This window comes from Aquarana catesbeiana, linkage group LG10 (assembly GCF_042186555.1).
Source record: "Aquarana catesbeiana isolate 2022-GZ linkage group LG10, ASM4218655v1, whole genome shotgun sequence".
NCBI classification, from domain to species: domain Eukaryota; kingdom Metazoa; phylum Chordata; class Amphibia; order Anura; family Ranidae; genus Aquarana; species Aquarana catesbeiana.
Genome location: NC_133333.1, coordinates 111,281,065 through 111,306,320, shown reverse-complemented (window position 1 = coordinate 111,306,320; position 25,256 = coordinate 111,281,065). Strand labels below are relative to the sequence as shown.

Sequence of the window (25,256 nt, the reverse complement as noted above, 5' to 3'; positions counted from 1 at the left end):
CACTGAGCAACAGGAATTGGGGGGGTGCTTTATACATTTGTACCAACAGTGACCTCCAGTCTATGACTGTCTTCTGAAGCAATTGCACATTCTCCGACAATCTCCCATAGCATGTTCGCAGTCTCTGTCTTCTGTTGTATCTACAGTCTCTGACAGGTGACCATAGCATTATTTTCACAGAATTTTATATGCTGCCCTTTGGTGATGTCAGAGGTTGCATTTGGGACCCTCTATATATAAGTAAGTTGACCACCCCTGATCTAATAGCATCTATACACATGTAAAGTACAGTACAGGCATACCCCACTTTTAAGTACACATTGGGGTTTATTTACTAGAGCTGGAACGTGCAAAATCAGGCTCACTTCTGCATAGAAACCAATGAGAGTCTAACCTCAGCTTCTTCAATTAAGCTTTGGTAATAAAACCTGCAAGCTCATTGGTTTCTATGCAGAAGTGAGTCTGATTTTGCACTTTCCAGCTTTAGTAAATAAGCCCCATTGTGTACTTAAAAGTGGGGTATGCCTGTACATAGTCAACCTCATAAATGAAAATACTTGTTCCCAATTGCTGATCGCTAAATGCAGTAACCCTTATCAACCAATCAGAATCCAACCACTGGTTTACATTTAAAAACAAATGTTCTATTACTGCAGAAAACAATATAAAAGCACAAGCCTACCCGGATGACCCAGAAGGAGATGCACTCCCTTGATGACCTTCATATTGCTTCACCATCGCCCGCACACTCCAGTATGGGTTCCCGATCTCTTCTTCCACGCTGTTGTTCCTAGGAAGAAATGTTAAAAAGGGGTTATTCATTGTAATACATTCAAATCAAAGACTTGCAACTGCAGATTGCATTAAGAGTAACTCCAGGGAACAACTGAAACCATTAAACTGCTAATGATATCCAGAAATATTGCAAATGTGCATATATCTGTCTTCTACTGTATCTGTAGAATAATGGGATTTTTAACTTACCCGTAAAATCCCCTTTTTATAAAATACATCATAGGAAAAATGAGAGTTAATTCTTACACCACTGCCTTATGCTTCACCGCTAGGTGACTGGACACTGGCAAATAGCAAAACTTGACTCAGTCCTGTATTATCTGCATGGAATAGAGGTTTTTGCTGGCAGAGCTAGAAGAGGACCCTGCAAAAAATACATACCTAAAGCACTCACGTTTAGATTCGTACAATTCATCGAATGGCTTTCACCCGTTAAACCTGTTTACATAAACTCTGCAGATCTGTGCAGCCCTGGACACAGCTATGTCCTAGTACTTTTTTTTTTTTCTTTTAAGCAGCTAAATGCAGCACACATTTTTACTTGTAGATGCAGCTGTGTGTATTGCGCCTCATTGATTACTATAGTGCTGCATTTAGATGCATACAAAACTATATGTTGTACAGATCCAAATGCAGTGTTTTTGATGCCCATGTAAGTGAGCCTTAAATCATACGTCACAGGACAAGGAGCAGCCAAGAGCAAACAGCTAGCAGGCACACGAAGAACAACCCTTTTAACAGGAACAAAAAGAGGAATAAACTGAGAAGGTCCCTAACGAGGCAACTTGGAGGACCTTCTAACAAAGGCTGGCACCCCCTCGGGTTGTGACTAAGCACAAGATGTGCGAAACATGTTAACCTTCCATTCATTCCTGTGACTGCATCTGTATACATTACAAAAAAGAAGTTTTTATTGGTATCCTGTTGCGGTGTGCAGCTGCCTATTCCAATCTTCCTTGGTGCCCCCTATGACCTGGACACCCACCTAGTAAAATCTAGCAAAAGTGTGTGGAGAAACCAGGCTTTAAGATCTGAGAAACCAAGGCCTAATGCTGGAAAGTCCACAAAGCACCATTACACTTCTAGTGGAGTAAGCCTTCAACAGGAAGGGAGGTACCATCCATCCAGTATCAGTAATGATCTGCTGAATCCACCTAGCAATTGTGGATCAAAAGGCAGCCTCTGTACCTTTTGAGAACCCTCAGATAACATAAACAGAATGTCAGGCTGCAAGAAAAACAAAACTCACTTTATCCAGGCAGTGGAGAGAAAATATCTTATGCTTCAGTGTCAGACAACGGGAAGGCAACACTATATCCTGACTTAAAGGGGTTGTAAAGGTAAAAATTTTTTCACCTTAATGCATTCTATGCATTAAGGTGAAAAAACTTCTGACAATACCGCCGCCCCCAGCCCCCCCGTTTTACTTACCTGATGCCTCGAAAGTCAGCTTCGCGTTCCCGACATCTATTCCTTCGCTCACCCTGGCCGCTGATTGGCTACAGTGGATGGATTGGAAGCAGCGTAGCCATTGGCTCGCGCTGCTGTCAATCACATCCAATGACGCGGCGCGCTGGGGGGCGGGGCCCAGTGATACAGTGAGCGGCTATAGCCGCCGGATGTATCACGGGAGCGTGCCCGCAAGCACTAACCACCATGCGAGGGAGCTCGCATTAAGGTGGTTAATGCTTGCGGGGAGGAGCTGAAACAGCCGCCGAGGGACCCCAGAAGACCAGGTTCGGGGCCACTCTGTGCAGAACGAGCTGCACAGTGAAGGTAAGTATAACATGTTTGTTATTTTTAAGAAAAAAAAAATTTACCTTTACAACCCCTTTAAATGAAACACTGAGACCACCCTTAGGAGAAAGGAGTTCTGAAGCCTTAATACAATTTTGTCCTTGTGAACAAGAACTATTTCTTACAGGATAAAGCTGCCAGTCCGGACATCCGGATCAAATTAATAGCTAAATGAAAGATAACCTTGTGTGAAAGAAGAGGGAGAGAAATATCCCAATCAGATTCAAATGGTGGCCTCTGAAGGACCGACAACCCCAGGTTGAGGTCCCATGGAGTCAACAGAAAACTTTATCAGGGATACAAAGTGAGCCACCCCTTGTACAAAGGCTCAAATTGTATTACATTTAGCCAGGGGGTTGAACTAAAAAAATGACCCGAATCCCCCATCCACACACTTGATGTACAGTGCCTTGCAAAAGTATTCACCCCCCCTTGCCATTTTTCGTGTTTCGTTGCCTCACAAAATGGAATTAACATGGATTGTTTGAGGATTTGTATCATTTAATTTACAGAACATGCCCACAACTTGGAAGATTTTTTTTTTATTGTGAAGCAAACAACAAATAGGACAAAATAACAGAAAAAGTCAATGTGCATAACTATTCACCCTAAAGTCAATACCTTGTAGAGCCACCTTTTGGGGCCTATCACAGCTCCAAGTCGCATCACATCTTACCACTGGGTGTTTTGCCCATTCCTCCTTGCAAAACTGCTCCAGCTCCTTCGAGTTGGATGGTTTGTGCTTGTGAACAGTCTGACCTCAGATTTTCTATCGGATTGAGGTCTGGGCTTTGACTAGGCCATTCCAACACATTTACATGTTTCCCCTTAAACCACTGAAGTGTTGCTTTAGTAGTGTGTTTGGGGTCATTGTCCTGCTGGAAGGTGAACCTCCGTCCTAGCTTCAAATCACACACAGAGTGGTACAGGTTTTGCTCAAGAATATCCTTGTATTTAGCACCATCCATCTATCCCTCAACCCTGACCAGTTTCCCAGTCCCGACTGCTGAAACACATCCCCACAGCATGATGCTGCCACCACCATGTTTCACTGTGGGGATGGTGTTCTTTGGGTGATGTGATGTGTTGGGTTTGCACCAGACATACAGTAGAGTTTTCTTTGATGGCCAAAAAGTTTTCTTTGATGGCCAAAAAGTTACATTTCAGTCTCATCAGACCAGAGCATCTTCTGCCATACATTTTGGGAGTCTCCCACATGCCTTTAGGCAAACTTAAAACCTGCCATTTTGTTTTTTGAAAGTAATGGCTTTCTTCTGGCCACTCTGCCATAAAGCCCAACGCTATGGAGCCTACGGCTTATTGTCGTCCTATTTACAGATACTCCAGTCTCTGCTGTGGAACTCTGCAGCTCTTCCAGGGTTACCTTTGGTCCCTGTGCTGCCTCTCTGATTAATGCCCTCCTTGCCCAGTCCATGAGTTTTCCTGTGCAGCCGTCTCTTGGCAGGTTTGCTCTTGTGCCATGTTCTTTCCATTTGGTTATGATAGATTTGATGGTGCTCCTAGGGATCATGAAAGATTGGGATATTTTTTTATAACCTAACCCTGACTTGTACTTCTCAACAACATTGTCCCTTACTTGTTTGGAGAGTTCCTTGGTCTTCATGGCAGTGTTTGGTTAGTGGGGCCTCTTGCTTAGGTGTTGTAGCCTCTGGGGCATTTCAAAAAGGTGTGTATATGTAATGACAGATCATGTGACACTTAGATTGCACACAGGTGGACATCATTTCACTAATTATGTGACTTCTGAAGGTAATTGGTTGCACCAGAGCTTTTTATGGGCTTCATAACAAAGGGGGTGAATACATATGCACATGGCAATTATCAGTTTTCTATTTCTGAAAAATAGTTTTATGTATATATTTTTCTAATTTTACTTCACCAACTTAGACTATTGTGTTCTGATCCATCACATATAATTCAGATTAAAAAAACATTAACTAAAGGCTGTAATATAACAAAATAGGTAAAAAGCCAAGGTGGGTGAATACTTTTGCAAGGCACTGTAGATGGGGAAATCCTCACCGCTGAGTTAATGTATTCTGACAGTAGGGAGACTTCCCCGCTGTCGGAATACACTGATTAGTGTCGCTGGCTAAAGCCTGGTGCCATTGATCAACTGTGAAAAACCCAAATGCATGGCTGTACAGAGGTCAATGAGCCTGCCCACACATAAATTTAAATTCAGCTGTTTCCTACTGAAGTAGCCGAATTTCAATCCATGTATAGGTTGCACAGTGGTGTAGTGTGGGTAGCACTCTTGCCTAGCAGTAAAAACGGTCGTTGGTTCGAATTCCAACCACGACACTACCTGCCTGGAGTTTGCATGTTCTCCCTGTGCCTGTGTGGGTTTCCTCCGGGGTACTCCGGTTTCCTCCCACACTCCAAAGACATGCTGGTAGGTTAATTGGCTTCTGTCTAAATTGGCCCTAGTATATGAATGTGAGTTAGGGACCTTAGATTTTAAGCTCCTTGAGGGTAGGGACCGATGTGAATATACAATGTATATGTAAAGTGCTGCGTAAATTGACAGCGCTATATAAGTACCTTAAATATTAATAATAATAATGTATGGCTGGCTTAAGTAAGAAATCAGTGCATTTATGAGCTGCTTATTGACTTTATCTTAAGAAAAGGTACTAATCTTCATCAATCACACCTGAGATTCCTAACCAAGATACACATATGAAAGACAATGAACTCATCACCTTGGAATGATAACACTTTGTGCTGCTTATCTATCGCAGAACAAAGTGACCAGGCAGCCAGACAGCAAAGCATGAAGCATCTGCTAGGGATACTGAATGCCTGTTGCCGCACTCTGAGCAAGTATGTTAGTGTAAATCAGAGCACCGATGATAGCTCAGAATCCAAAAACTCACTAGGGCTGTATCATTTTTCAGCATGCATGTATGTGGATTTCTCTATTGATAAATTAAAACACTTGGCTCTACATAACACAGCATGGTATTGGAAATGAATAAAACTAATTACTCATTAAAGTATCATTGATCTCCCATGGTCACATCAACCATAATTGTTTGTGTATGCAGTATGTATAATTTAGAGTAACAAGTGAGTGAGCATATATTCCAATTTTTCTAAAGAATACTGCACTAATAGTGTCTAAAGTTGGAAGCTTTTAGCACCACAAAGGACAACGACAAAACATTTGTGTAGAAAACTGTATGAGAAAAAATGCTGCGCTAATAAGTGATAAATCTAAACCATAGACATTATACATTAAAATTACAAAACATTGGAATCATTATAATATAACAAAGTGCCATGTGAAAAAATAAAGTGCAAGGAACCAAGAAAAGTGACAGTGCACTTATATAGTGCAAAAAATCCCGGTATTTGAACCAAACAATTCTCCAGTAATTGTGAATGGTAATCATGGTAATTCATGTGTAGATCACCGCAGTGAAAATTATCCGCCACCATAGAGGGTTATATGCGCATACCAAAGCTTGTGGACTCAAACAGGCCGAAATGTATATATCAACGAGAGAACACTTCGGTAGCAGCTTCCTAGGGGACAATCCAAATGGCAACTTTCAGGGGCAACAGCTCCACCATTACAGCCGGGTCACCTCTCTTAGTTGCAGAACAACGGTCATCCATCCCAAAAAAGACAAAACATCTCCACATACTGTAAAACCGTAACAATGGAGATTTATTTTAAAAGTTCAGAACACTTACATTCAACAAGTATATAAAACGCCTCTCAATACATCCAAATGGTGAAGAACGTGTAGTACGCAATGGCCCGGACAGGCCTCGATCCGACGTGTTTCGTCTACTTAGACATCATCTGGGGTCCCTGCACTTTATTTTTGCACATGGCACTATATTATCACATGGAATAATTCTAATGTTTTGTAATTTCAATGTATAATGTCTATGGTTGTTAAGATTTACCACTTATTATTAGCGCGGCACGATTTATCATAGAGCATACAATATTCCACCCAATTACACCTCCTGCACACTGGGTATTTTAGCCCTGATGCATGAGGCTTTGGGTTTAAGCTGCGGCTGGAGGGAACAGGCACACAGACCAGCCCCACTGCCAGCAACTTTTTCAAACTCTGAGAGTCTGACAATCAATGTCGCTGGACAGCGCATTCAGAAGTACTTTTATTTAGGGTAGTATGTGCCCAAGGATGAATGCTCAAAATGCAGACTGCTTGCATCCTGGACATTTGTCCCTGGGCCCACACTGCCCTAAACGTACATACCGCTAAGTGCACCACTCAGCCCCATCCGGTCTGGCGTAGGTGATATAAGTCTTTTTATGGAGTATGAGGCTGCAAAATCTGTTTGCATTGTAACATGAATTAAAGCGGGGTTCCACCCAAATTTTGAACATTATCTCTATGCATTCTCTTCCTTGCCTAGATGCTGACATGCTGTGTAAAAAAATTTAAATCGCCGTAATTACCTTTTTTTTTCTAATCTTCTTAGCACTTCCTGGTTTTCCTCCCATGGGAGTAGGTGTGTTTCTAGCTTCTCCCAGACCTCCCACAGTCCCCTGGGAGCTAGTCTCAGGCTTCCCAGCATGCATTGTGCAACAGCGTCATCACAACATCTCTGTGAATGCTGGGAGCACAACATTCACCGCATCCAGGAAATACATGCTTGTGGGCTTCAAATGCCCACAATGAAGATGGAAACCGCCTTCAGTGAATTTTATAAGTTATTCTTTACAACGAAATCTGACACAGGCGGACTTATTACACAGAACATGTGAGTAGATAATCATGAGAAGAAAAGTTTGTGAATGAACTCCAAAAAAAACAAACCGATAGATAGGTGGACCCCCGCTTTAAAGGATAAGTGTACTAGTAACCACACTAATCCTAGCGGTCCTCCTTTGTCTTCCACATTCTAGCTCAGGGGATGACTCAGTCAATAAGTTACGGCCTACACCAGGCCAAGTAACGTTCATACGTTCTAAAATAGCTTACTCTGATTTGACTGCACACAGGGACCTTTTCACAGTGTGCATTAGAAGCCACAGCAAGTCAGATAGAGCCTGCTTTATTTCCAGCATCATCTAGACCCTTTCCTCTCCTGCCTTATCATTCCTTACCCACCCCTTTCATTCAGTGGATTTGAATTATTTTAATCATGGAGGTTTAGCATCATATCAGTGTTACCTAAGTATCTCTGCATGCAAATACATCCTGCCTAGGAATGCCCCTCCTCCAGACTGATATCCACCCATCACATTATTTTGATATTGCATAACCCTTCTCAAGAGCCATCCTACCTGAGAGGAGCAGCACCCTGCTGGACCCCCCCCAACAGCCATAATCTGCCTGCATTGCACTGAGAAGCACAGAGATCTAGTGATGATAACACTGGGTCTAAAATAAGGTATGTAAAAAAACCCAAAAAGGGTTAACGCTGCGCTAGAAACCCAATAATTGATTGGTAGCTATAAGGGATTAACCTTTACAGACTAAAAACACATTAATAAAAAACAAGGTTTTAACCCAAATTACCAAAGCAGCCAGCATAAAAGAGTCAGACACATACTCTAGATATTAGTATTAATATTATGCAGCGCTAAGGACAACCAATAAATGAAAATACCAAAATTATTAAAAATTATTAAAACATAATATCATAATTAATAACGTGAAAAATTACCATAATAATTTATGACCACTGTAGGATATGTGTATAATGAGATACTAAAATTAATAGTGTCAAATAAACCAAAAAGAGCACATAAAAAGTCCCATCACAAATAGTGCGATTACAAAAATTCCATATATAAAGTTCATAAACGTAAAAAAGAAGAACTAATCCAAAATCCGTGATAAAGGAAATCCAATCTCCCAAAAAGTGAATACACCCAAGTGGATATGAGGCTCCTTACCGACTCAAAAGACCAACAAAGGTCTATCCAGGCATATGGGAGATTACAGGTTTCCCAATAACCTATACCAGCATCTGGGTCTGTGGCTGAGGCTGTATGGCTCCGGAAATAAAAGCAAGAAAGGCTCCCATAGTGTAATCGTTCCAATCAATAATATTTAATGAATAAAAAGATGCACTTACAAGTAGTTCAAATAAACGAGTGTCAGAGTAATCTCAATGATACAGCGTCTCCGCAGGCTTCCCGCTGTGCATACACTTCCCATCCAGTTCAGCAAAGAGGAACAGCATAGTGACGTCAGCGTCATAGGCCACACCCATATGCACAGCGGGAAGCCTGCGGAGACGCTGTATCATTGAGATTACTCTGACACTCGTTTATTTGAACTACTTGTAAGTGCATCTTTTTATTCATTAAATATTATTGATTGGAACAATTACACTATGGGAGCCTTTCTTGCTTTTATTTCCGGAGCCATACAGCCTCAGCCACAGACCCAGATGCTGGTATAGGTTATTGGGAAACCTGTAATCTCCCATATGCCTGGATAGACCTTTGTTGGTCTTTTGAGTCGGTAAGGAGCCTCATATCCACTTGGGTGTATTCACTTTTTGGGAGATTGGATTTCCTTTATCACGGATTTTGGATTAGTTCTTCTTCTTTTTTACGTTTATGAACTTTATATATGGAATTTTTGTAATCGCACTATTTGTGATGGGACTTTTTATGTGCTCTTTTTGGTTTATTTGACACTATTAATTTTAGTATCTCATTATACACATATCCTACAGTGGTCATAAATTATTATGGTAATTTTTCACCTTATTAATTATGATATTATGTTTTAATAATTTTTAATAATTTTGGTATTTTCATTTATTGGTTGTCCTTAGCGCTGCATAATATTAATACTAAAATAAGGTATGTAATAAAATTAATTGTAATGTGCCTATTCACACAGGCGTGTATTCTTCAGTAAAAAAAAAAAAAATAGAAAAATTTGCATTTTTAGTCAGTAATTTACGACTCATGCGTGCAAATGCACGAGTATTTGCATATTTGCGCGCAATTGTCCATTAACATATTGTGAATGTTAGAATATATTTGAGTGCAAATGCGCAACATTGCTCAAATGCATATGCGTGAAAATACCTGCAAATACATACCAAAAAAAATTGGCTGAAAAAATAGATGCTCAAACAGGAGTATTGTGTGCAAGAGGCCTAAAGGAGAGACCAGGTAAGGCAAAATATAAGCAGATTAAATGTCATCTTTAAACAATAAGCAATGTATTGTTGAATAAACAGGCCCATAGCAGAGCAGTAAAAATTGCTCCGATCCATAGGGGTATACAGGTGTGCACAATCTCTGTGAAAAGCAAATACACAGAGAGGGGAATAAACTGACAGTATAGGTATGGTAATTAACAAACTTCACGTGATCACCATGTTATAGCTGACATAGTGATGATGACATGATCAGGAACCATGCTGATTGGTTCTTGACAGGAGTACAACCTTTGAGCTGTAAGTGACAGCATGGTCTCTCACAGCAAAATGGGAACAAAGCTGAAAGCTCCTGCCTCTGAAAGGCAATATAAAATAATGTTCTCTAAGCACAGGGCATCATACTTTGTTAATCCACATATTATATTATAGGAAAACTCTAGTCAAAAGGAGCTTACTTGTTCAGGGCTTAATTTTGTTATACATACATGGCTTCTGTATTCTGGGCCTAATGGCCCGTACACACACAACTGTTTTTGCTTAATAGTCGCAAGTAGAAATTGCATAAGTTACTGAAGTCACGAAAATTCTCGTACAACAGAAAAAAAAATCGGAAGTGATGTCATGTGTTGTAATGTATTTGTATTGTATTTTCGGACGACAACTGTACTGACTAAATGAAAATCGTACGATCTGGTATCGTACGAGGAAAATTTTCATGCTTGTCCGGTCGAATAATACCGGATGAATTGTCGTGATCGGCTCTCGAAAGCTCTGTACTAACCATCCGATTAGCATACGATCACGTCGAAAGCAGTATTTTTTGTCCGATTTTCGGATCGTGTGTATGGGCCATTAGTCCTAAATGTGAGCCCCGCTCAGTACAGCATTCAGCCCTATCCAACTAGCTGAGGTCCAACTGCACCTGTCCATTCCTGGTGGGGGAGGCATGCACAACAGCAAGACACCTTGATGTAAAGGGGCCTTATGCCGCGTACACACGAGCGGACTTCTCGTCGGACTGAACTCCGAAGGACTTCTCGATGGAAATGGACTTGCCTACACATGATCACACCAAAGTCCGATAATTTCGAACGTGATGACGTACGACCGAACTAGAATAGGGAAGTTCATAGCCAGTAGCCAATAGCTGCCCTTTCGTTGTTTTTGGTCCGTCGGACTAGCATACAGACAAATGGATTTTTCGATAGGAATTGAGTCCGTCAGAAAGATTTGAAACTTGTTCTATTTCTAAGGTCCGTCAGATTTTTAGACAGAAAAGGTCGGATGAAGCCCACACACACCATAGAATTGTCCGACAGATTCGTTCCGTCGGACCTTTGATGCCGAAAAGTCCGGTCTTGTGTACGCGGCATTAGAGTCACCAACTACATGTCACAGTAGCTTGAATCCAAGTGGTGATACCGCAAGCAGAGACAGTAACAGCTACCAACTGCGTGCAGCCATCATACCCATCCCACTTGTAAGGAGCTCTTTTAAATCTGGCAGGAGTGGATTACAGAGAATACTGATCGAAGTAAAGTTAGTGGAGTTTCTGTTGTTCTTTAACTTTCGCTGTTTGCTGGATATAATTAGCAGTTTCCTGATTGATTTCATTTGTTTCCTGGAAATTTGTAGGCCAAACGTTCTGACTGTAGATATTCAATAGGAAAACTATGCACAATGCATATTAATGGGCATATTTAAAGAAACTAAATTATCTGTAGACTGTCATTCAATTTTTAACATCATCATGTACACAGAGTTCATTGCATAGGGTCCACATGATAACTTACCCCTGTCTGTAGCGGGAAATATCTCGTCCTGAGAGTGACATGTCCAGTCGAACATCAGCAAGAGCAGCAGCTGCACCCTGGGCCATTGCTGTAGTAGACTGAGGGCGATGATTGGCAGAGAAATTGGACTGGCCCTTTCCAGTTGCTCCCTGCACATTGTGGTTGACGGATCGTCCTGACACAGGTTTAAAATGGGCTGCCAGTGTGAGTATAATTCTCATAATGGATTTTAAATTTCCATCAACTATATCTGTGGAAAAAGAAAGAAAATTTATATAATCTTAGTTTACCTTCTAAGAAAAAAAGCATGTCAAAATGATCAAGAGATATCAGGGTGGATTCACTAAAGGCAAAGAGGCTGTACACTCTGTAAGTGCATTTGATCCAGAGGTTAGTAAATGAGATGAAGCTTTGCTGACTTCATTCAGCCAATCATTCGCAAGCAAAAATGCTTTTTTTTATTTATTTTCCTTGCGTGTGATTGGGCATTCTTTGAAAAGTGAAGCTTCACTTCATTAACTAAGCTCTGGGGCAACTGCACATAAAGAGTGCACAGTCTATTTGCCTTTAGTAAATCAACCCTAAATAGTCCTAAATGTCCCCGTTACCTATAAAAGCTGCATTTGGTCCTGCCTTTCCCGACCTCTCCTGGAACTACACTGCAAATTAAATCCAAAACTAGGGGGTCTATCTATAAAAAAAAAAAAAAAATGTTAGACGAATGTCACAAGCATTTCCCAGACATGACAAGATCTGACCATATTTTGCTTACTATGTTTATTTATTTACTATGATTGTCAGCTCCGTATAGTGGCCATAATGAGGTATTTTCCTGATTGAGGTAAGTCATGAAAAAAAAAAGCATTATGGCCATTAGATGGAGCTGACGATCGAAGGAAAGTAACATATTAAGCAAAATATGGTCAGAATCTGTGATGGCTGGGCAAATGCTTGTGATATTGGTCTAGTTAAATTATTTTAAAAAAAAAAAACCCCTAGGAGTCTGTGCCGCAACATGAGATAATCTCACCAGTTCCAGTCACCGTTAACAAAAGCAGAGTGATGTTCATATCTGCATGTATGCTGTCATGTTTCAGATGTGTAAATGTGAATCAACAATATGCTGTAAATACGGCATAGAATGATAAACACTGAGGTATATGTTAAATTGCATCTCCCTTATCTCTCATTATTTCTCAATGTGGCCCAATATTCACCAGATACTGCAAGAGATACTGCAATCAGGTCCTCTGCATGTTAATTGTTGGGCCATGTAATGCCAACCTCAGGACCTGATGAGTATACAGTATATGAGTTGACACGATGTACATGTGTGTGAGCTTCAAACTTCCAACTATAAGCATGGAAATTTGAAAAAAAAATGTAAAGTTTTTTCCCACGTTTACATCTTTGTAGTGAACACATATGCACTGCATCATCACCCCAGTTCAGCGGTCATATGTCATATAAAGGGCCGAGATTATTAGCCAAGCATGTTTGTAAAAGCAAACGGCTCCTTTTATTCCAAAAGAAAAGAGGCAAAACAGAAAAACAGATTGTCTTCAGCAGAATATAGTCAATCAGGTCCTGGTACAGAAATAAAGAAATTGGCTCGTTGCCACTGTGCCCGTACCACATGGGGGTTTGGAGTTTCCCTGTCTGATTCTGGGGTACCAAAGAAGAGGTTTTCTGCAGTTCAGCAGACTTGGCTCAGTCCTAAGCAAGACCAGCCTGTTCACTCTGGTGTGTCCTGCTCACTTATTCACACTTAGGGGCCCGACTGTTTTTTCTTCCATTTTTGGACTCTGGTGTACTTGGATTAACCCCTTCGGGACCAAAGTCCCTGTAATCAGGGTTTGGAGGTACTTTCTATCCAAAACTCTTTGCACCTCCAAAATGGGAGGTACCTAATAAGAACTTTGCAATTTAGAAAGCACTGAAAGTCAGTCCTCTCCTCTCTAGCCAGACTATTTTGGAACCCCTCATCCTGCATGGGTGAGAAACCCTGAGTACTCAACATTACCTTCAAACAGTCCCTCTTTAGGACCTAACCCTAGCGTCCTGCACACTTTATATAGATGACCACAAAGGTCTAGATTTGTGGTGGTCTTAGTTTGGTTCCACATCTAAAAAATCATTCTAAAATTAACAGACAAGGACATTTGGACTTTTAAGGCACCACTTACACAGTTTGTTATGATAAAAACATAATTCTTATTTACAATATTAAAAATTCATACAAAATAAAGAAATCTATTCTAGAAAAACATAGTTTGAAAAAAGTACAAAGAAAAGTGCTCCCTTTAGTATGTCATATTTAGTACGAATATCCTCTGCATGGTGTTTCCAGGTCTTGCTGCACTCTAAATCTAAATATCTCACAAAAGTGAGTACACCCCTCACATTTTTGTAAATATTTTATTATATCTTTTCATGTGACAACACTGAAGAAATGCCACTTTGCTATAATGTAAAGTAGTGAGTATGCAGTTTGTATAACAGTGTAAATTTGCTGTCACCTCAAAAAAACAAAACACACAGTCATTTAAGTCTATATCGCTGGCAACAAAAAGTGAGTACAACCCTAAGTGAAAATGTCCAAATTGGACCCAATTAGCCATTTTCCCTTCCCGCTGTCATGTGACTCGTTAGTGTTACAGGGTCTCAGGTGTGAATGGGGAGCAGGTGTGTTAAATTTGGTGTTATCGCTCTCACTCTCTTATACTGGTCACTGAAAGTTCAACACGGCACCTCATGGCAAAGAACTCTCTGAGGATCTGAAAAAAGAATTGTTGCTCTACATAAAGATGACCTAGGCTATAAGAAGATTGCCAAGACCATGAAACTGAGCTGCAGCACGGTGGCCAAGACCATACTGGACAGGTTCCACTCAGAACAGGCCTCACCATGGTCGACCAAAGAAGTTGAGTGCACGTGCTCAGCTTCATATCCAGAGGTTGTCTTTGGGAAATAGACGTATGAGTGCTGCCAGCATTGCTGCAGAGGTTGAAGGGGTGGGGGGGGGGGGGGTCAGCCTGTCAGTACTCAGACCATACAATGCACACTGCATCAAATTGGTCTGCATGGCTGTCATCCCTGAAGGAAGCCTCTTCTGAAGATGGTGCACAAGAAAGCCCGCAAATGGGACTTCTTATTGCTTTCTTTCAACAATGGCTTTCTTCTTGCCACTCTTCCATAAAGGCCAGATTTGTGGAGTGCACGACTAATAGTTGTCCTGTGGACAGACTGTCCCACATGAGCTATGGATCTCTGCAGTTCCTCCAGAGTTACCATCGGCCTCTTGGCTGCTTCTCTGATTAATGCTCTCCTTGCCTGGCCTGTCAGTTTAGGTGGACAGCCATGTCTTGGTAGGTTTGCAGTTGTGCCATACTCTTTCCATTTTTGGATGATGGATTGAACAGTGCTCCATGAGATGCTTAAAGCTTGGGATATTTTTTATAACCTGGCCCTATTTTAAACATCTCCACAGCTTTATCCCTGACCTGTCTGGTGTGTTCCTTGGCCTTCATGATGCGGATTGTTTACTAAAGGTTCTCTAACAAACCTCTAAGGGTCCTTTCACATGGGACGGATCCGTGATGATCCGCCCCGTGAACATCCGCTTGCTCAGCGGGGATCGCTCCGTGGATCTCCGCTGAGCAGGCAGATGACAGGTCCATCGCTGCACACTGTGCAGCGATGGACCTGTCACAGTGCCGCTCTCCCCTATGGGGGATCGGATGACAACGGACTGTAGAGTCCGTCGTCACCCGATCTGATAACGGATGGAAAAGTAGGTTTTTCCTCCGTTACACTTTTTCGGATCGGAGCGGGTCGGATGGCAGTGGACATGTCACCGCTGACATCCGACGCTCCATAGAGGTCTATGGAGGGTCCGTTCAGGTCTGCCTAAAAAACTGACAGGTGGACCTGAACGGATCGTTCATGTGAACGAGACCTAAGGGCTTCACAGAAACAGCTGTATTTATACTGAAATTAAATTACACACAGGTGGACTCTATTTACTAATTAGACTTCTGAAGGCAATTGATTCCACTAGATTTTAATTAGGGGTATCAGAGTAAAGGGGGCTGAAAACAAATGCATGCCACACTTTTCATATTTATTTGTAAAAAATTTTGAAAACCATTTATCATTTCCTTCCACTTCACAATTATGTGCCACTTTGTGTTGGTCTATCACATAAAATCCCAATAAAATACATTTACGTTTTTGGTTGTAACATGACAAAATGTGGAAAATTTCAAGGGGTATGAATACTTTATCAAGGCACTGTAAATGGGGGGGGGGGGCAATAGGAAAGAAGGGTGTCTATGTGATACAGGGAAGAGGGACATTCAAGATAACCTGTTTCTTTGTTGCACAAGGGCAATGCAAAAGTTCACTTTAAAGTCAACTTGTTGCAAATCTAAAAAGATTGAAACAGAGTATATGATGAAGTGCTAGTGAGTACAAATTTTTGAAAGATGCACAAAGGTGGCTATCTATGTTAAACTGGAACAACTATCCCTAAATGGGGTGGGGACCTTTGACACCATCTGTCAACCACATGTAAGGCTGTTTTAAAATCTCTACCACAGCAATGTACCTCAAATGAATAACACATGGCCCAAACTTTATTACAAGAAGGTTATTGGATTATATCATTAGAAAAGGGTTGTGTCACAAATTTCACACCTTCCCTCAGTGTGACTGGATTAAGATGACGATTTACAAGTATAACTATAAATCCTGAGGCATGTTCCTGACACTCAGCAGATCCAAAGAAGCAGCTTGGATAGGTAGCAAAAATCTATAACTTTGCAGAACAGGTCCAGTTGAATATGACTATTATTAGCTACACCATGACCTGGATAAATGAAAACATTCACAGACAATCCAATACCAGTTTGGCCACAGCAGGGATAAAAGGCAGGGCAGCTGCCCAGGACACCCAATTTTCATAGTGCCATGTAGATTTTTTCATCCATAGAGTAATATAACTTAGTGTCCAACTATAAGAAACGATGAACTGAACTTCACACTGCTACGCCTACCTTTTGCTGTTGTTTGATGCATCCTGATCTTTTTAGAAGCCATAAATTGTAGTACTTGTTCCACATTTTCCTTCATTTCCTGTGTGTTATTTGGCTGCTGATGAATTCCACTGAGCTTCTCACCGGCTGTAGGAGAGAAAAGCAACGATTCTAATGCATTCATTAGCCTATATTAATTATCAAGCATTTAATTAAAACCTTTTTGCCGATAGCACAGCATGTATACTGATGAGTGTGGACTCGATTCCCACTATCCTCAGATGACAGTTTAACTATAGAATTGTGCACTCACTAGCCACAGTGTTACTATTTTGACAGGTGGTGCATATATGCCATGTGCTCTTTGCCCACCTTGGACAGCTAGGTGGCTGTCATTGGGTAGCTTATTTAAATTAGAATAGCTGCACTTGTGGTGCTGCAGCCATCAATCTACTGTCTTCTGCACATACTGTACTGAGTTATTCCCTGTATGGTGCCCAGGTACATTCTGTGGTGCACAAGTGGGTTGCTATGGCAGAGTATCTTTTATCATCATAACAGTAGGCTTTTCTCTTACTCTACTTACTCAAACATGCCAACCCCTTCTAAAGGCCAGTCAATGCAGAGAATGTGGATGCCTGCTTTCTCATTCCTATTACAAAGAAGATACTCTTTTATTCACCAATAGGTTCTTATATTCTTGGTTGCCAGCACTTCCAGATACATATTTGACCGAAGATCTTCCAGAGACAGCTGAACTGGAGTGTGTACACGGGAGCCTGTATAAACCATGTTGCTCCCCACAGAGAAGATTCCAATAGTCTGGTGGAGAATGCTGAAGGCTTGAGCTGCAATCTCCATGTCAGCAGTCAAGTGCTTGAGGGTGGTGGGGACTATAAACTCTGCAGTACCAATGGTCAAATGAGCTCACTGAATATCTTGGCCCTTTCAGTAAGGATTCCTAGGCCAAAGGAAATCTGAAGACCGAATCCTAGTTTCTCCAAATATGAGACAAAGTCTTCAGTGGTGGATAAACAGGGAAAATCCCCAGAATTGTCATTCTCTTGTCCCTGCACTCTGGATTGTCCTCACCTTGAATGTCAGTGAGACTGGGTGAAAGTCCTTTGTCTGGGGGAAACAGCTCAGCCTTTCCCTCAATGAGGGTGGTATCAAACATTACAGAGCCGAGGGCAGCCTTTCAAGCTTTAGTGGCCTTACAACAGCAGATAAGGGGCAGGTCTGTTTTATTAAAGATGGACAATGTGACAGCATTGGCTTATGTGAAAATACAAGGAGGCACTTATAGCAGCAAGCTGATGAAGGATGTCACTCAGATTTTAGAGTGAGACTGGGTCAATATAGCTCACTTATCTGCCATTTGCATCCCGGGTCAGACCTACAGTATTTTTAAGACAATTACCTCTCCTGAGTCCAGTAGACAACAACGAAGGGTTAGAGTTTCTGAGATTGTTGCATTAGGGGTTAAAAAAAAACCTTCACCACCTTTTTTTCTGGCAGAGTTGTGTTAGTACCCACGACAGGGTTCACCCTGAAGATGTTCACAAACTATCATCTTAAAACAGGAAAATGTAGTCCTTAAGTTCTTGTCTTCAGATATCCGGTAAGTAAATCATTTAGATGTGGGCAAATCTTGGTGTACACACAAGTTATGGCAAGCTTCAGAACTTCTGACAACCTGTTTGTGATTTCCAAAGGTGACGGAAATGTCAAGAAAGCTTCAAGTCGAACAATTGCATCCTGGATAATCAAAACAATCTCCTTGACCTACAAATCCAAAGCTGGCCATAGACAGTTCGAATCTCGGCCGGCTTAGCAGGAACCAGCCAAGATTCAAACCATGTATGGGCAGTCCAAATGTACCTAATTGATTGATCAATCAACTTGGGTACAACAGCCTGTCGGATTTTACATGCGATTATTGCTAGGTATAGCCACTTAGCAATAATCACTGTGTTCTCCTGACAGGGACAGCTTCCCCCGCCCCCCACCCGGTGAACACAATAACTCCACGTATGGTATGGCAGCATCATGGCGTGTCTCCTCAAAAACTATATACAAGGCTTCCTCTTGTTCTTTGATATACACTTGTATGACTTATTATTGTGTTGAGCCTGCATCTCTTACAACTATAAACTTTGGCTGAAAGATCTTATCATCTGCTGTTTCCCACCAGTATGTTGACATGAAGCTGTCTACACCCACCAGTATGCTTAAACTTGTCAGGAAAAGAAAACGATAGCAAGTATGTATTCAATTTTCTTATTTTATTTATCCACTATTGCATTCTAAATAGTAAAATCATAAAAAATTATCAATGTGATTAAAAATAAATAATAGACAATAAATCCCAAGAAAACTATAAAGCAACCATAAAACAAAGTTTCATGAAAACAAATATTGTTAAAATCTAGCTCCATTATGCTAATGCAGGCTGGTTAAATCATCAGCTCTGTAACTAGTATTTTTCATTAATTTTGTGGGGTTTTTTTAGTTTTGGTTGGGGGAGGGAAGGGAAGGGCCAAACTCTCTATCAGGTTTTTATTGCTGTTGGTGTGTCCTCATTAGGGGAGATCACCCTTCTATATGTACTGGTGATCATTGTCACGAGATGAAAGTGAGGGAAAATCCATAATTTTAGAGTTGTCCCCAGAACAAAATCTAGAGAAGATCTTCCAATGATGACAGCTGTTCTGGGGACAAATAAACTAACTTTGGGAAATTTCCCCTTCCTGTTTTGTCTCTGGGACACAAAGTGAAGGAAAATTTCCCTAATGGGATACAGACAGCAAAAATAAATACAGAAATTAATAAAATAATGGGTTTTAACCTTTCCCTACTCTATCCATAACGAAAAAGATTTAGTTATAATTATCATAAATGTTAAGCTGACTGCTCAAAATATCAGTTATGCTAGCTGACAAATATTCTGATTTTGTCTGTTGCTGTTTAGACAGGGTTTGATTCATGAAAGGTATAGAAAGAGAAATCCAGAGTTCCTATTAACCAATCAGTTTCCATGTTTAAAGTGTCAGCCCACCTATCACTGATATTTAGGTAGATGTGGATGATAGCAGCACCTTAGCATCAGAGTCTGCTTAACTGTTGGGATCATTATGAGTCATTTCCACATTCCCTGTTGAATTCTTATGCAAGCAGCAACAAATCCATCCATATAAAATCTATTAGGTACATTTCACATTAATACAAGCCAATCAAATAATTGCATTGATGTAAGATTTTGCTACAGATGATCATGTTGCTGGCTTGCTGCTTGGTTACATGTGTCAGATTACAAATGATAAGTGTTCAAAAAAATTGCAATTATGAATTGGCTCCATAAGAGCTCTGAGTGTGCATTACAGCCAGCACACTCCTATTATTCTCTTGACATTCTTAAACTTCCTAGCTTCACAGTAATTGTCAGAAGAAATGACAGGCAAAAGGGAATAGATAACCATAATATGCAGCAGATATATATAGTTGCAATAGATGGAATACAGAAACTACTGAAGCCAAATTTTAAAAAGATACGTAGAAATTACCACTGAATCTCAACAGGTTAGGCCACATGTATAATCTGAATGGCCAGAGAGGCCCTATCCTCATCCTGCAAAAATCCAAAAGTTTCCCCCCATTTGAAAACAACAAGAGCATGTGAGATTAAAGTAGTTGTACACCCTGTTCAACCACTTTTACCTACAGGTAAGCCTATATTAAGGCTTACCTGTAGGTGCTGGAAATATCTCCTAAACCTCAACAGTTTAGGAGATATTTACAAAAAAGCCATGCGCCGATGACTATGGCGCATGTGCACTTTAGAAAGGGCACATCGTGCGGTTTCTAATAGGTGTCATGCTGTGACTGGCAGCTCCCGCACGCATGCGTGGGAGTAATGTCACACGAATCCGGCCAGTCACAGAGCCAGAGTTCGCGGCCCCGGAAGGAAAAGGTGTGAAGATGGACACTCGCTGCTAGTGGGGACAGCAGTGACATTGCAGGCTTCGGTTTTAGGTAAGTGACACATAATGGGCTACTATGTGATGCATAGTAGCCCATTATGCTTTACCTTTGCAGGGAAATAAAAAGGAAGTAAAACCCACCAGGGTTTACTTCCTCTTTATCAGTATGTTATTCCCTCATCATTGTACCCCTATTCCTCTTGCCCACAATTTTACAACTATTAGTGGGGGAGCTTTACTAAAACTGGAGCGTGCAAAATCTGGTGCAGCTCTGCATAGTAACCAATCAGCTTCCAGGTTTTATTGTCAAAGCTTAAAGCGGAGTTCCACCCAAAAATGGAACTTCTGCTTTTCCGGTCCCCCCCCCCCCACTCCGGTGTCACATTTGGCACCTTTCAGGGGGGAGCAGATATCTGTCTAATACAGGTTTTTGCTCCCACTTCTGGCAATAGATCGCCGCAGATTCTGCAGCAATCTACGCCATGTCCAGCCCCCCCCGTCCCCCCTGCTGTCTTCTGGGAGACACACAGGTCCCAGAAGACAGCAGGGACCAGTGAGGATGCGCAGCGCGACAGTAGGGAACCAGGCTGTGAAGCCGCAATCACTTCCTGACTCCCTTACTGAAAATGCCAGCGCTTTCACCCAGAGCCGAGGTACAGATCAGCTTCAGGTGAGGACATCGCAGGCGCCCTGGACAGGTAAGTGTCCTAATATTAAAAGTCAGCAGCTGCAGTATTATTTTTTTTTTCGGCAGAACTCCGCTTCAGTTGAACAAGCTGAAGTTAGAAGCTGATTGGCTACCATGCACAGCTGCACCAGTTTCTGAGGGCTCCAGTTTTAGTAAATCTCCCCCAATGAATCAATATTCCAAGGCTTCTTCGCCGTTGGTATAATCGTTCTTCTATGGTGGTTAGTTTTTCTATGAGACTCTCTATGTCACTGCATCCAATACATCCATTCCTTTGCAGGGTGTGAACAGTCAGATGCCAGCTTCTCTGACATGTGATAAAGGGCAATATTTAAGCAGCATGCACACCTGTCAACCATAAGTAGAGGTGGAGTGGAAATAGTAATCTATGCCATGCATGTAATCTATTAAATCCTAAATCAAAGCAGATATGAAAAAAAGCAATAACAGTAATGCAGTTATACATTCATTACAACATCACAGAATATAATTTTAATTGTGTATCAGACTCTTGCAGCAATCCCCTGCACAGCATTTCTCCAATTGGGGGGAGGGGCAGCAATAGGGGCCAATTGGTTGTGCTGCATGCATAATGTATATTCTGACAGAAGGAGAGAATAGAGAGATGATTCATCGGCATTCTGCTGCTCTATCTCTTTCCACTCAACAGCTGGGGGCCGGAGGGTAACCAAGTGATATTTCCTAACTGCCCAGTAGGGTTGTGTAAATCTCAGGACTGGATAAAATACTAATCCTTTTCTACAATTTATGTAATATTTTTGTTTAAGGTGCAATATTTTTTAATGTGCCTTTGTGATTTAAACAGGGAAAGTGTGATTTTCTTTCTGTGCCATGATAGAAGTAGATGTATATGGCAGGGGTCAAACTCAATAGTACCTTAGGCTGGTCCTACATCTGTAATTATGCAAGACTGCACAATGTATAAAAGAGCAGATTAAAATACTATTAAATGTAGAATAATGGAGCAAGTGGCACATTTATCTGTACTCTTTATGGAGGTTTTAGAATTTAAATGTACTTTCATGACCATTTAGATTGGCACAGTGATTTAATGTGACGTGTATTATAATGTAAAATTGGGTTATTTGTACTCTGAATATATTAAAGAACACCATTTAGAATGAAATTAAACCAAGCTGTATTTATCTCCTCCAATACTTCAGCTGCCCTCATTATTCAATGGAGTCTGAATTCTACAAGAATACAGCAGATAAAGCGTTAATAATTGCTACCATTGTGGAAAGGATTGACACATGTCCCATCCATCATGTAAAGGTGTCACTTCAGATCTGCAATATTTGTAGAATGATAAGACATTTGAGATGTCTATGGGTAACAACAGACAGTCAGACTACCTCAAGTCACCACTGTCAGATAAAAAAGCTACCAGCTGAAATCAAAATGTCTCTGTTCTTGGGCATATCAGGTGGCAGATGAAGCTTTGTCTACCATATTTACACTGTGTAAACCACATATGCACACTCTGCTAACACTAAGGGGCTGATTTACTAAAACTGGAATGTGCAAAATCTGGTGCAGAAATAGAAACCAATCAGCTTCCATTTTTTTTTTTTTGTTAAAGCTTAATTAAACAAGCTAAAGTTAGAAGCTGATTGGCTACAATGAACAGCTGCACCGGATTTTGCACTGTTTTAGTAAATCAACCCCTAAGGGTGGAAACAGATGGAGAAATACTTACAAACAATGTTTCAAGTTTCAAGCATTGTTTGCCATACCAAAAACTAAAATATCACATTTGGGTGGGTGGACTGATCCAAGATTGGAACTGCTCATTATTGCAAATGGAGATTTTCAGCTTGTTGAAAACATCTCCTTGCACATAGGTCCTTATCCTTCACTCCTCTGTAAAGAAGACTGAAGGATCAAATTTATCATGCAGGTACCATTGTCAGCACAGGGTGAGGATTGTGGTGGATGCCGTTTATGGAGTGACCTGTCCAAGGGCGAGCAAATACGGTATATAGTTGTCATGGAGACATTGGGCCATTATTGGTCAGTCTTTGTGACTAAAAATCTCTATGCCTAGTAGTGACTGACCAAATCCCTTAAGATAACAAACACTGGCTTAACAACTACTCAGTTGTTCAGTTTTGGCATTTAAAATGCACATTTTTTTTTGTAGACAGGTGACCCAGGAAGCTGCAAAGCTAAAACGAGATACGGGGGGGGTCACCTGGCTAGCTCCCCACTAACTGCTCCACTCTAATGTTAATGAATCAGAGGACTGAGAAGGACAGCCAGAGAGTACAAAGAACTTGGTTGTAGTCACCACCAGTGTAGTATCTTATGCCATGCACAGCTATTTCACATCCAAGAATAATGATTGTGAACCAAGCTCATACCTTAGAGACACACCGGTCACCAAGTGTTAGGCATCCTGTTTTCAGTTTTTAAAAAAAGCAATACATTTAATTGATAATTAGTAGAAAAAAGAATAGTATCCTATAACAAAATTACAAGATATCTCTACACAGGTCTGTGTACTTACCCACGATTTCAATCAGATGACCCAACACCACCCCATCCCGAAGGTCGAGACGTAGGTCTTGTACTGCACCAACCCCAGCTTTTTTCTTTAACTGTGAATTCACCCAGGCGACGTAGGCCTGTAGTTGTTGCTGAAAGATAAAAAAATTTATTGTTTTATTTAGATTCATTTCATACTAAAAAATATATTAATTATATGTAATTGGTAAAAAAGAACTCTGTAGTGAAACAATCAAATTCCAGGAGGATGGGCTCACAGGAGGCAAGAAGTTGCTCAAAGCAGGACTTTCATATGCTTAATGTAATCCAATTGCACACTACACGCGACCCATCAGCCTTCTCCACTCCACCAATTAGATTCTGTCTTAAAGTAGGAGATAATGAAATTCACCACCCTATGAAGTCTCCTTGTTGCATTACCAATAATATAAAATAAGTGAACAAAAATGAACAGAGGATGAATGGCCACCAAATTGATTTCAGTGGGTAATCTGAATTTAGAAGAAGCAACCTCACTTTAAGAGCGCTGAAAGATATTCAGATAGGGTGTTCAACCCTCCCCGAATCCCATCCAAGCCTGTAATAGCAGTTTTGGGTGGAATAACCATTCAATCAATTCACAAATAAAAGTGTAACTATAAAAAAACAATAAGGGCCCATTTATTTTCCTGTGCTTTCAGGATGCTCTCCCACATCTTTAACAGTGATAGTGGTTAGCACACTTGCCTTCAGACCCGGATCATCCACTAGGCAACTAAAACAGATGCCTAGGGATCAGTGGATGTTCAATGGGCCCAGCTACTAACTTCATGCTAAACCAGGGGGATATTCCAATTAGTCAAAGTGGTGCACCTGCCTGTCACTATACAAGGGAGGATGTCCAAGTAGGCAGTTGGTGTCTCATGGAGCCATGCCAGTAAGACAGTACAAATGGGGCACATTCTGTATCTATTGCAATCCTTATCAGTGTCAGTCAAAGGGATTAGAGTAGGATCAGCAACCAATTTGCTTTTGTCCATTTGTCGCGCGTTACAGCTCTAGGGTCCCAGGGTTCATTAACACCAAGTACAATGCCTGTAGTGGTTTACAGGTTCTCCCTGTGTTTGTGTGTCATCCCACAGTCCAAAGATATACAAAAGCTGGTCCTACAATTTGTGCAGGCGCTTTCGATTGTAAGCTCTTTCACGGGACTGAGCCAGCAATTAATTCAGAGGGTAATTGATGCAGAGGGTTTAAAAAAACATCAGTAACGAAAATGGCTAAAAAGAATAATGCTTGTAATTGCTTATGTAAAGTGTAAATGGACAATGACACTAATAGAAGGTTGGAGGCTAGGATAACATATAAGAACATGATCTTCTAAACTAAATGACATGTACTGTATATTCAAAGGTGGAAGAAAAAGGTTATCCCGCACATGCAATATTCTACTATTCATGAAAAAAAGAAAGAGATATGTGCAGGTCACTGGGGGGATTTTGCAGCGATCTCCCTTTTA

General features: G+C 41.0%; 1 protein-coding gene across 2 annotated transcripts in view; it reads right to left on the bottom strand.

Annotated features, from left to right (window-relative positions):
• The window catches only part of DIXDC1 (DIX domain containing 1), a 275,645-nt gene that overhangs the window by 157,895 nt on the left and 92,494 nt on the right, over window positions 1–25,256 (bottom strand). For both annotated transcript variants that reach the window (XM_073602439.1, XM_073602438.1), the window contains 4 exons: window positions 23,760–23,889; window positions 16,583–16,708; window positions 11,526–11,775; window positions 683–790 (listed from right to left, as the gene is read on the bottom strand). In XM_073602439.1, coding sequence (XP_073458540.1) covers window positions 683–790; window positions 11,526–11,775; window positions 16,583–16,708; window positions 23,760–23,889 — 614 coding nt within the window. The remainder of the gene's footprint in view (window positions 1–682; window positions 791–11,525; window positions 11,776–16,582; window positions 16,709–23,759; window positions 23,890–25,256) is intronic.